This window comes from Pelodiscus sinensis, chromosome 9 (genome assembly GCF_049634645.1).
Source record: "Pelodiscus sinensis isolate JC-2024 chromosome 9, ASM4963464v1, whole genome shotgun sequence".
NCBI classification, from domain to species: domain Eukaryota; kingdom Metazoa; phylum Chordata; order Testudines; family Trionychidae; genus Pelodiscus; species Pelodiscus sinensis.
This window is the reverse complement of record NC_134719.1, coordinates 19,846,450-19,859,806: the sequence shown is the minus strand read 5'-3', so window position 1 is coordinate 19,859,806 and position 13,357 is coordinate 19,846,450. Positions and strand designations below refer to the sequence as shown.

At 43.1% G+C, this 13,357-nt stretch overlaps 1 protein-coding gene across 1 annotated transcript in view; it reads left to right on the top strand.

The window, feature by feature from the left end:
- Positions 1-4,074: 4,074 nt before the first annotated feature.
- Positions 4,075-13,357, top strand: part of WLS (Wnt ligand secretion mediator) — a 70,640-nt gene continuing 61,357 nt past the window's right edge. Inside the window, exon 1 of the mRNA XM_006125001.4 lies at positions 4,075-4,365. Coding sequence (XP_006125063.2) covers positions 4,260-4,365 — 106 coding nt within the window. The 5' untranslated portion in view covers positions 4,075-4,259. The remainder of the gene's footprint in view (positions 4,366-13,357) is intronic.

Genomic DNA, 13,357 nt, shown 5'->3' with positions numbered 1-13,357 from the left:
CAGTGACAGTCTCAGATAAGTGTTTAGAAGTAAACATTTGGTTATAGTTAGAGCTTTGTTTGGTCAACCTTTTGTATGCTCAGATTTTATATTATTTATACTCAAGACCAAGCCTGCCATTGGGAATGGGGAAAAGGGGGCAACTGCCCTGGGACCCGGTGCTGTAGGAGGCACTGAAGGACTGCTGGGGGGAGGCTGGAAACTCCACTTCCCCACCCCACATGTTCCTCTGCACTGCACTACTCTTTGTTGACAAAAGTGGGCATTTACCCCTTTGCTCTTGCCAAGAGTTGGGATAGCCAGAACAGGGTTTAAAAAAGAGACTGCCCCAACCAAAATGGCACGTATGGTCACCCTAACCAAAAAACTGCCATTGTTTTTTGTGTCTGCCATCAGTTTTTTAACTCTTCAGATCTATCTATTGCTAAGCTGTTTCTGGGTGATGTCTTCATTTGATCTCCATGTGTTTGTGTGAAAATAATGTGCCCCCCAGTACAAAGACTGCACAGGTCCTAGAGTTCAACACAATGCTCTCCGTTGTCAGCCTGTCCTGAGATGCCATGTCTGCTCATAATGCTTTCATAACCAGTATTATCCTCACCAACCTGAGCACTTACATCTCCCACAAGGAAACAATGTCACATTTATTGATCTTCCAAGGATGCCATCTTTCATAGAAATAGTCTGTTCATTGCTATTGTCTGTTGGTGGATACAAGACTGAACAACTGTGAGCTGTGGTGTTCATCACAAAGCAAGCAGTCAATATTCCTGACTATAGGTTCTCATTCCTTCAGAGCTTTAGCAGATTCCTTGCAAAATAACAAAGCTCGGACTTCCCAGAATTTATTATCCTATCTTCCAGAATATAAAACCTTCACACCCTTTGACAATAATTTGCCTTATCCATTCTACATCATTTCAATCAACCCAAGTATACTTAGGCCAAAGATTTTCATTTCTCATATATCTTGTGTCATTCTAGCTGTGCTTCAAAGCGATCTAACATTCCAACAACCAATTCTTGTCTTAATCTTAGCTGTGAAACTGTTTTGTTTCAGATGAAGAACTTCTTTGTGGCTTTGATTCTCCATCATCATAGCATCAGCTGGAATTGCTGTTACACCAGTACTATGTCCAGCAGATCATGGTTCTCCATAGTTGATGACTGTATTTGCAAATCTGTGACAGACATGGCTTGTTTCCATAACACAAAGCATTTTTTGCATGGACAGGTTGTTAACCTGGCACTCACCAAGACACTACAGAAGGCAATCCAATGCTAAGTGAATCTGAAGTTCCTTACTAAATTATTGGCTGATTTCCAGAATCACCCTTCTATTTTTTTCCATGTACCCTTGCTACCATAATGCTGTCTGAATAATCTGCATCAATACCATCTTGCCTAGTTCCAAGTTAATTATGAGCAATTTGCCAGTGCTGCGTCCTTAATGAGTGAATATGTTGGTTAGAAAACAGATTACTTTATTAAAGAAAACAGTACAAAGATGAGATTTAGCCATGATCCTGCAACTACATCTGAATGGGAGGACACATTCTTACATGAGGATGGAATATTTCTGTTAAGGAAAATAAAAGTATATGAAAAAATACCTCCGGTTAGACCAGCCAAAACAATAGTTCCTCCTACCTTGATTTTTACACCTATTTGTGAACATTCGTGGGCACAGCTCACTTTTTCAGATGAATGGAGTAAAGGGGGTTGTGCCCATGAAAGCTCATGATACTATCTACATTTTTGTTAGATTCTAAGGTGCTGCAGGACTATTGTTTTTAAAGATTTTTCAGTTATAGACTAACATGGCTACGCCTCTGAAACTTTGGGTCAAGAATTAATTAACCTAAACTGGCCACGCTCTATGTAGTTTACTGCAATCATTCCCCACAAGTCAGTCCTTCTGGACCCTTTTTTAGTCTGTTTCATTGTCTTTCTCAGAATTCTTTCTGACTTCTTGTGTTTCTGGTTTTGAGGTGTTTATTATGTGTATCATTGAATGACCAAAGGTCTCACTGTTCACACTCAGGCCTGGTCTACGCTACATGGGAAGGTCGATGTAAGATACACAACTCTAGCTACGTAAATTACATAGCTATAGTCGACATATCTTACATTGTGTTTTCGTGTCATCCACATGACGGCAGGTCAACAGGAGCAAACCAGTGTTCCTTTTGTTTTTTTCTGTCCATGTGTAGAATAACTATTGTTACATTCACTGAGGCATGTGCAGATGTGCACCACCAGTAGAAACTCATGCTACCAGCTGCTGCCCCTGTGGGTGCTCTGCTAATCAGCTAGGAGGCATAGGAATTTCTCCTGGGTGGCCACCCAAGCACTGAGCTTAGAGGGAATGGTGGACGAAGTGGTCTTTTCAGCTTCCCTTACTCCTCATGAGGAGTGGTAGTACTGACACGGATGGGGGTGCCTTTTGAGTTTGAGCTAGCAGGACTACACTATACACATTAATTCAAACCCAGGAAGATCGACCGTAGCAGCGTCAATCTTCTGTGCAGTGTGGATGTGCCCTCACATAGATATGATCCTTGTTCCAAAGAAAAGTGAATACAGGTGTTTGGGTTTTTTCCTGCCATATTGCGGTGCAAACACTTACCTAATTTTCCTATCATCTCTATTGTTCTCTTGTGCTATTGCTGCTTCCCAGCTATCTCCATTTCATGTATTTTCAGGATATTATTCTTATGGGTTGTTTGCATGTTTGCTCAGCTGGCTCCCATTGTGATATGTCTTGCCCGTATTCCTAGCTTTTCTGTTCCTTTTGTATTGTTTATGCTGTTATAGATGTTTTCAACACCTCCCAAACTAGTTTAATATGTGAATGGTAATGTTCTGTTTATTAATCTCAGAAATATCAAGATGTTAAAAAATCAGCGTTAAGCAGTGGTCCCAGTAGTACTCCATAAATAACTGTAAAGCAGAAATGCTGAAAACTACTGATGAGGGCAGGGGTGAAGAGAGTGAATTAATTCTAGATTGTGATGTGGCAACATGTGAGCAAACAAACTGTCACAGACCAGCTAGTAATAAGCCCTTTCTGTGGCACTGGTGAGACTGCAGCTAGACTGCTTCATTCAGTTCTGGGCACCTCCAAACTTTGTAATTTGGAGGCAATTCAAAGGACAGCAACAAAAATAATTAAGTGGCTGGAGGAATTGAACTAAGCCAAGGGAAAGTACTTTGGTTGAAGTAGCACTAATTGGAGTAAGAGACATGCATAGACTTGTAGCATGTGGAGTATCTCAACACCAAAGAGGGAGAGCCTTTATTGAATGGGGGTATTATTGGGAAGAAACTGAGTATCATGCAAAACGTCCTGCTATCTTCATCTTGCCCAGCAACTGTTTTGACTACTTTTGGACATTAAAGAACTTGTTTTGTGTACGTGTATGATCTTTGGTGCCCTGGCTAAATTTCAGCTTAATTCACATTATGACTCATCTAAAGTCTTCCTGCTGTATCAGATGGATCTAAAAGTCATTTGTGGTGTCAACGTTTGCTCTTAAAGGAAGTCTGCATTTCGCCCCAGGTGACTGTTTCAGCCATATATATTAAGTCCTTTACTTGCATTTCAGTGATGTGTTAAAAGCCCTGATCCACTGGGGCATCCTTTATTTACACTACATTGTGTTTTGAAACCCGCTTTGAAAGGTCCCAAGAGAGAACATAACATTATTAAAATAATGAATAATGCTTAGCACTGAAAGCACTTTTGTGTTTGTAATGCAAGATGAAAAAAGCCTGCGAGGCTAGTACACACCTCACCCTTAAATCTGCGCTGGGCAAGGACCTGGAGAACACGCTCCAAAGGACAATCCTTGTGTGGACTAACCCTTCCATCTCCAACTCCGATGTGTGTGTTACTGAAAACAAATACAACCAGCAACCCCTGAACGGGCAGCTCTGGCTCTTCGCACAGCTGAAGCGGCAAGCCGCTGCTGTATGAGACTGACACCAATATCTGCTGCTGCCGAATGGATCAGGCAGGGAGGGAAGGGGGAAGAGGAGGAGGTAGGTATCATGTGATTCGCTTTCCTGCTTCTTTAAAGCAGCCACATGCAGCCGAGCACCGGCCACAATCACAGCTCTGAGCAGAGGGGGAGCCAGATCCGGGCTTGCCTGGACAATCAGTGCTGAGTGGAGTCTGCCTCCTTCCCATCCTTGCAGCACTTTCAGAGCCTTAAGTTTTGCAGAGAGAGAGAGAAGGGGGACGGAAATCTGCAAAAATGGCTGGGGCAATTATAGAAAACATGAGCACCAAAAAGCTGTGCATTGTAGGAGGGATCTTGCTGATTTTCCAAGTCATCGCCTTTCTAGTGGGAGGTCTGATTGGTAAGTGTTAAAGGTGCAAACTTTCTCCTTCGCTTTGTCGTCTTGTTTAGCTACTTGTTACTGTATCACTGACTTGCTTCTATGATCTAATTAGTCCTGCTATTGTAGTTAAGAAAACACAGCTCCACGGGTCTCTTTGTGCACATTTCACTCTAGTGGCTACAAGAAAAGAAGGGGCAGAGAAAAGTTTTTTTTTTTTTTTTTTTTTTTTTTTTTTTTTTGGCCTACTTTCAGTGTCTGCTTAAAGAACGAGGAAGGGGGAGAAAATCTTAAGCATGGCGACTGATCGTGCATGGAAGTGTTGGGTTACAAAGTTTTGTTTTGTCCTCCTCCCCCCTTTACCTTCTGCCCATTTCTCTCTGTGAATCGACTGCAGGAGGAAATCTAATCTCCTCCAATAAAAAAAAAAATCAATGGGAGCTGCTCCAGCAGAGGAAAGGAACGTTTTTATTGTCTCTGATTTGCGGTGTTTTGTATTTGGATCAATGTCTACTTTATTCTTCAGCGATCTCTTCTTTTAGGCTGTATTTCAGACCGGGGAGGCGGGGGGAAGAGTTTGGAGGGAGGCGTTCCTAACATAATAGGGGAGTTGGAATGAGAGCTGGAACGAGACTTTTGGGTGGGCATGAATAATTCTGCTCCTGGCTTTGTGTTTTTAATGGTTTTCCCTCACCCATTCCCTTCGTCTCGCCCAGAAAGTGGGGAGAACCTCCTCTCTGATGCTTGAGACTGTTGTGGCTTATGGAAAGTTCTTCGGTTTATTGCTTATGGGCTTTTGAAACACTCCTTTCCCCAAATGTGTAATATTGTGATCACTGCCTTCACTTTACCTCCTCGATAATACCCTGCGGATCAGAGATGCTATCTTCGACAGTGCCTCCTCATTTTCAAATACTAGACTCGGGGAAGCTGCTGTGATAGGAACCCACCAGAAGTCCCATTAACTGATCTTGCACCCTTTGTTAGTGAAGCGTTGTAGCTGCAGCTTCCCAGAGCCTAGCCACTTTGCAACCAACATTTGCTTTCTGGTGGGAGCCAGCTGGTCCACGCTTTTCAGCAGCACCAAGCTTTCTCCCTGTGCAAACTCTCCTGGGTAAAACTTCAGAGCCACGGATTTGTTCTTATTTATTTTGCCTCGAGTGGGATAAGTGTATTGTTCTATTACAAAATCTTCATGGAAGAGCTAACATAACTTGTAATCTTCTCCCCAACTACTATATTTTATTCCCTGCCTATTGCCTACCTTATCTTGCCTATGATGCCTGATTTATTTTTTTTGGTGGGGGGGGGAAGGGGGAGGCAAGAGAGGAGAGGGAGGAGACCTGAGGGAGATCCAAGAGCTAGGGCAGTCCTGAAGATATGAATTACAAAGAAAGCAGTTTTGTTAGTGGCTTTACTGCCTCAAGTGTCAGTTCCTTGTACATCCCCTAGCATCCAGATACATATTATCTCTGGATGGTGGTGACAGCATCTGCTGATCAGACTTTGCCCCAAACAAGGTGAACCACTAAATCCCCTAAAATTCTTTCCACTTTGTCCCTTTCCATGAGGTGAAAATTATCCCACTAACTAGACAAGTATTTGTTCACAACAGATCTCTATGTAGGGCTATTCAGGACTCAGATAATCTTAAGTACCATCATTCTCACATCAAACAGACACAATTTGCTGATGGGTGATTGCTGTTGGATTTGTGACCAGCCATAATTAAAACCTAAAGTAAAAGATGGGATCATTTTAAGGGTGGCTATTACCCTACCCTGACTTTTACCACACCTTCTGAGTTGCTTTTATAGCCCATGAACCATGTACATCCCTATGAGCTGATCCATGTGTCCTGCTATGTAATAACGGCTTACGTTTCTAGGACAGTTGCATTTGAGAATTCTCAAGTGTCTTACGAACTTTACTTGCAGCTCTCCAAAAGGATTTTCTACAGCTTATGCAGAAGTGAGGCATAGAAGCTAATGGATTTGGACAAGGTCAATCACACAGGAAGTCCTGGAAAGGTGTGGGTATTACTTCAACGCTGTGTGCTTGAATCACAAAAGGGTAGCTTAGGGAAAGGGCTAAAGATCCACACTCACCTTTCAAATGCTCTGCCTTGGCTTAAGCACAAGTCACTGGGTTAAATGCCTCCACCATTAGGTGAAATTCTATGGCCCGCATCATGCAAGAAAGTCAGACTTGATGCTCCTAATGTTCTTGGATTTATTTATTTATTTTGGGTCTTAAAATATGTGAATATATGAATCCAATAGCATTCTTTTTTCAAGTTTATTCTAGTCGATTTGCTCAACTTTTATTAGAAAATATGATGACTGTACAGCAGCATTCCTCATTTGAGTTGTAAAGCAGGTTTGAGAAACAGAAGAGTGCTTTAAAGCTGAAATTACTTAGAATAGTGAAAAGTGAACTTGTTAGAATCCATGTACCATGATACTTGCAAGTCGTGGACACAGTTATTTCTTTGGAAAAAAAAATCCTGCTGAGATGAGATGGAGAAGAGGTGGTATTCAAAGATGGCAAACAAATCCTGCACAGTAGCCTTCTCATAAATGAGGATGCAGTGTACCAGGGACTGCTCTAAAAACAAAGCAACACCAATTCAAACTACCTCAGTGCAACAATATCTTCTGTGTATGGGTAAAAAACCCTAAGTATTTGTTAGTGAACTTTATAAAGGAAGCTACAAACATAATTGAAGTTGGACCACCTAAAACAATTTCTTATCTTTGTGGTGTTCTTTGGATATATACAAAGAGTTAAAAGGGTTCTCCTTCCTATTCTTCCAGTTCGGTCATTGACTGGGTAGCTTATGTTGATGAACTCAGTTTCTAATAGACTGTCAACAATTGCAAGTATGAGCAAATATTGTGTGTACTATTTTTTTTCTTTTAAGTATATTTGTATGTGTAAACAGGGCGTGGCCCTACAGATCTGGTATGTTGCTAATGTACTCATGATGCAAATTTATGATGGGCCACCTGAATTAAAATGTTACTTTAGTGTTCAGCAAAAATCTTCTCAGCTTTTCTTCCCCTCTCAGGCCACACTACTTTTCTTAGCAACAAATATGCTAATGAGACTCATTTGCATGTCACAATCTCATTTGCATATGTTCTGCCGATCCATTCTCGCACTGGGGTTTTTGCACAAAAACAAGCTATGTGGGCATTTTTGTGCAAAAACCCCTTTTTCTGCCCCCAAAAAGGAGGTATACCCATCTTGCAGAAAAAGAGGTTATACCTCCTTTTTTGGGGCAGAAAAAGGGGGATTTGCACAAAAACCACAGTACAAAAACGGATCGCCAGAAGATATGCAAATGAGATTGACTCATGCAAATGAGTCCCTTATTAGCATATTTTTTTGCCAAGAAAACTCATAGTGTAGATGTAGCCTCAGTGGCCCAATGTCTCTCAAGTTATGGTCTCTGGAGTGTCAGTGATTCACACAATCCTTCCACTTGGTTCAGAGAATGGAAATTCTCCCAGTGGAGTTTGGGCAAAAAATGGGTCCACAGCAGGATCTTTCTTACAAAATAGCTTGAGACTTAAAAAGAGGATCCACTGCCATAGATTAGTCAAACTACTCATGGCTGTGACAGGACTGGTAAATTCACACTGCAGAACCTTGGTCTTTCACATGAAATTACTGCAGTACTGGCAGGGATGGTAGCTGTAGATGCACCTGAAATGGTGACTTTGGTGTGCTTTGATTAAGCCTAGCATAGGAAAAAACTTTTATTTTTAGTCTGTCCGGGCCTCAGTATTCATAGTCCATTTTGGTCAATTTCACAGTTCTAGAATTTTAAAAATCATAAGGGTAATGACTTCAGCTACTTTAAATTTGAAATTTCACAGTGGTGTAAGTATATCTGTCCTGACTGAAAAGGGAGGGGTATGTGTGTGTTGGGGGGCAGGGGAGACTGCATACTTATTGTAGGGGGAATTGTAGAACTGCTACCCTTTGGCACTGCTGCTGGCATCCTTGCTGCCTTCAGAGTGGGGCAGTGACTGGTAGCAGCTGTTGGCCAGGAGCCCAGTTCTGAAGGCTGCCACCAACAACAGCCAAGAAATAAGGATGATGTGGCATGGTATTGCCACCCTTTCTTTTTCCTGCCAGCAGCAGCACAGCTGCTTTCAGAGCTGGGTGCTTGGCCACCAGCTGCAGGTCTCCGGTTGCCCAGCTCTGAAGTTGGTTTAGCAACTACAATGAAGTTGTATGTTCTGAGACTGTGTGGATCTTCTCAGTCTAGTTTTGGACACTAAATGGTATTGATACCTAAAATGTAAAAGGCATTCTGTTTAGGAAGCAGGTCTTGTATGGGTACTCACATGGAATCATATGTATGACTGAAGTAAGGAGTAACATCTCTATCAAGGCTTAATTCTTGCTGAAGTCAATGGGACCTTCTCCGGATCAGGGAAGAATAAATAGCCTGGAGAAGGGAGATTTTTAATTCTGTCATACCTATGGTATGAAATGTTGACTCCTGGCAATTTGAATCATTTGAAAACTGTACAAGCTGGTCTTCAGACTGGCAACATCTCCCATGGAGTTCTGCTAAGCTTTGTGCTAACAGTTGATTGATTTAGGTGTAGCTCTTTCTTCTAGTTATTGTGCACATAATTATAACTGATTGAAGAGCATGAAGACACCCTCCTGTAAATACGAAGACAGCTGTTTTACACGGTAGAAGTGCAGGTCAGGTGTGTAGTATGGCCAGTCAGTGTTAACAAACGGATATTTTGTGAAGACAATCAGCCACTAAGGTCAACAACGATGACCGAGTCTGAGGCTATGTCTAGACTATGGGGTTATTCTGGGATCCCAGAGGGATCCTGGAAAAACTCCGTCGTGTCCAGGGAACGCATCTACTCTTCTGCCAAAAAAAAAGAGCAGGCGTGCTCTTTCAGAAGCCCTGTCTTCTGAAGGGCACCTGTGAAAGAGGGTTTTTTTTCTGAAATTTGGTCCAATGTAGACAGGCCAAATTTCAGAAAAACCTCTTCCGAAAAAACTATTGGAAAAAGATACGCAAATTGCGGAGCACAATTTGTCTACTGTTTTCCAATAAAGCCCCATAGTGTAGACGTAGCCTGAGAAACTACTGTATGGAGGCTAGATTCCATAGTGTAGGAAGCTCTCCTAGTCTTTGGCCCCTTCCAGCCTTATTCTGACCAGCTTGTCCTACCTCCTGCATGGCGCAGGCGGCAAAACCTCACTCACCCGTTCCTGTAATGGACTCCTAACCTCTGGCTGAGTTATTGAAATCTTCAGACCACGATTTAAAAATTTCAAGTTAGAGAATCCATAATTTACACTAGTTTAAACCGGCAAGTGACCTGTGTCCCATGATGCAGAGGAAGGTCCTCCTCCCGGGTCTCTAACCCCTGCCTGCTGACACTGAGCTTACGCTGTCTGTTGGCACAGGTGCTGTTCACCGTTTGGGAGGGATGTGAGCAAGGTGATGGGGGCTAAACTGGCTGTAGGCAGTTCCAGGGTCTATATAAGCTACCACTTCCTCTTCCCATCTTTGCTCTGGTTTCTGCACAAGTGTAAGTCTGATCATATGTATTCTAGAAGGCGTTGAGCATTTTGAATGTTGTTGCTTCACAGAAGCTTTGCCCACCTCCCTTCGCCTTTTCAGATAGTCTGTGTCTACATTGGCATCCCTTTTCCGGAAAGGGGTGCCAATGAGACACTTCGGAATTGCAAATCCGCGGGGGATTTAAATATCCCCTGCGGCATTTGCATTTACATGGCTGCCGCTTTTCTCCGGCTCGGGGTTATGCCGGAGAAAAGCGCCAGTCTAGACGCGATTTTCTGGAAAATAAAGCCTTTTCCGGAAGATCCCTTATTCCTACTTTCAAGTAGGAATCCCCCGCGGATTTGCAATTCCGAAGTGTCTCATTAGCATCCCTTTTCCGGAAAGGGGTGCCAATGTAGACACAGCCATAAGGTGTTGTATCACCACTTTGTTGGTTACCTTCCCTTCCCATCCCAGCAGGTCGAGCAGACACTGGGTCTTTGAATAGTTACTAAAATTGGTCTCCTGAGAGTACTGTGTGCTCTACTGAACAGCCAATGCAGGATTGAAGAGTTTTGAAAAAATAACACAAACAACCAGTTTCCAAGCTCAAGCAATCTTCACCATAGTCAATTGGGAGAATTATTGACTGTCTCATGTGCACCTGGAGTGGAGGGGAAATTATATATGCAGTAAACTTCTTTTAACAACAACAAAAAATTACAATTTTTTCTGTTTTATGGAATCTGAGTGAATATTTTACAGGAAGTTGTATTTGTATGAGGTCTTAGATAACAAGGTGCTACAAAATATTTTATAAAGGTGCCTATCTTTTATGTACAGATAGAACATAGTTGCATCCCTAGAGAGTTCCGTTTGCATGGCAAGTGCAGTGGCAGCATATTATGCAGGCAGGCTCTAGAGCAGTGGTCCCTAACCATTGGAGGTTGCCGGGCGCCAGGGGGCGGGGCCCCCCAATGGCTGTGTGCCTGGGGGCGGGGCCGGCTCTGGCACCATGCATGCACCATGTGTCCAGGGCCAGGCCAGCCCCAAGCACTTGGCACACCGTTTTGGGGACCACTGCTCTAGAGCATATCTGTACATTGCCATATGATTGTGATAATTTGTGTTGATATGTAATAGGGATGTGAATGACTAGACGATTGTCCGATAAGCAAATGCTGATTGGATAGTCGAGTCGCCTAGTCACGTCTCCCCCTTGTTGCCTCTTAGAGGCAGCAAAGACAGGACAGGCAGGGAGAGAATGGGATACTTCAAAGTGGCAGTGCCACTTGCAGCCTGGGGCCAGCTGGGTGTCCCCAGGCTGCACACGGTATTTCAAAGCAGCGGCAATGCTACATGGAGCCCGGGAGCAATTGGGATTCCCCTGGTGACCCTGGGCTCTGTGCAGCGCTGCTGCATGGAGCTTGATTTGATTAGTCAATTACTTGAAATTTAACATCCCTAATATGTAATTTTTAACTCAGTACTCCTGCTTCATTGAGTCTGGATTGCTCTATTTTAAATATTTGTGTGAGGGAAATCTTCCTATTGGCCTGGCTCCTACGGTGACCATATTTTCTGCCATAACAAGCAGTGTATGTTACCCTGAGCCCCTTTAGCTATGTCCACCTGCATCCCTGGGGTAGTACTTCCAAGGTGGAGATGGGCACATGGCTGGAAGTAAAGGGTGCAGCTCAGAACAGAGAAAATATCATTTAATTGGTCACTTGTCTCACCTGGCAGGACTTCAAGTTCAAGAATTTTCACATTAGCTCCAGTACTTTCATGAAAATATCTTACTAAGATGATAGGAACAAACTTTTGATCTTTGTAGTTTGATGAATCAACCATAACAGTGAGACGTGAAGTTTTGCCTAATACCTGTTCCTTTTGAGTTTCTGGAACAAGCATGTTTTTCACAATTGGTTCACTTCTTGTTTGTGCTGCTGAAAATTTAGGTTCAAACAATGTAGAAATTAGCATAGTGGTACAATCTAAAGATCTGAAACTGTTACAGTATGATATGCAATTACTATTTCCTTTGCCACAAGCTCCATTTTAATAATAATCTTTTATAATAAAATTCTTCATTGAAGCACTGGAAGCTACAGAGCAGACAGCTAACTGATGTTTCTCTGGTTGAATATGTGCAGTGATATCAACTTCCCGCCATGAGCAACATTTATCTCACTACTACATTGGGTGCAAAATGTTGTATGGATTGTCATGTTTCTTTCAAAAAGGACATTCCTTTTGCAAAGCCTCAGTAAAAGCACACATTCTCTTCCTGCTCTTTGCATTAATTTTGACACTAAAATCAAATTTTACAATTACATTAGTGGGCTATGCCCCCTGCTCACTAAGTTCACTAGCCCCTCCGCCCTCCCACTGCTACACTTGCCATTTCCCCCCCCCCCCCCCTCCCCAATCCCCTGCCAAAACCCACCCTTCTCTTATGTTGTCCCCAGCTGAAACACTTCACTCCTCTGGTGCTCCAGCCCCATGGTGGGGGGGAGGACCGAGGTTCAAGGCATCAGGCCAGATTAACTTGTCTGGGGTTTCAGAGTTAGTGGATTTTGTGAGTCCCCCTAGTCTCTGGGGTGGGTCCAAAAATTAGGGGTTCAGTGTGCGGAACAGGGCTGCCAGCGAGTGGGATAGGGATAGTGGTGCAGAATCTGGGTGGAAAGTAGGGTACAGGAGCAAGCTGGGGGTAGGTGTCTGGCTAGGAGGGAGGGGGCAGGGGCAAAACTTGAGTTCAAAATATGTCTGTCTTGTTTTAAAAACAGGAGGTTAATGAGTGGGAGTAATGCTGTGGCTTGAAAGCTGGCCTATAACCTCTGATTTTGCAGGTGACTATTTTTATACAACAGAAATTGGGGCTTTCATTCCAGTATGCAAGAGAGAGTCTCCTGTGAAAACACCAGCTATCTAACTGCTTGCTTTCACTTAGTTGAGGAACAGCAAATTCTGAAAAGTCCGTGTGCTCCCGTCAAAACAGTTACTTGCAGACTTAACCAGTTAGATAATGTCATTGATATAAATCAGTGGTTCCCAAACTTTTTGGTATCATGCCCCCTTTTTGATTTTTGAGAAACTCTCATGCCCCCCCCCCCCTCCAATAGCAGCAAAACTTGGGGTGGGATTGACCGGGGGATTGACCGGGGGATTGACCGGGCTGGGTCACCTCGTCCCCCCCCCCCGTCCTCCCCAGAATTTCTTCACGGGCACGTCCCCCAGTTTGGGAACCCATGATATAAATAGTTGAGCAGTAATCAACAATTCCAGTTCATTAGCTAAGTGTCTCCTCCTTCTGTTACTTACTGGTGAGTTTCTAAGATTTCCTTTTCTTTTTACTCTGAACGTATTACATTTTTAGGACTAAACTGTTACTCCCTGGAGAACACTGTGCTTGTTTGTGTGGGTATGTGGCCAGACCCCAAAGTAAAATGGTTCTGAATT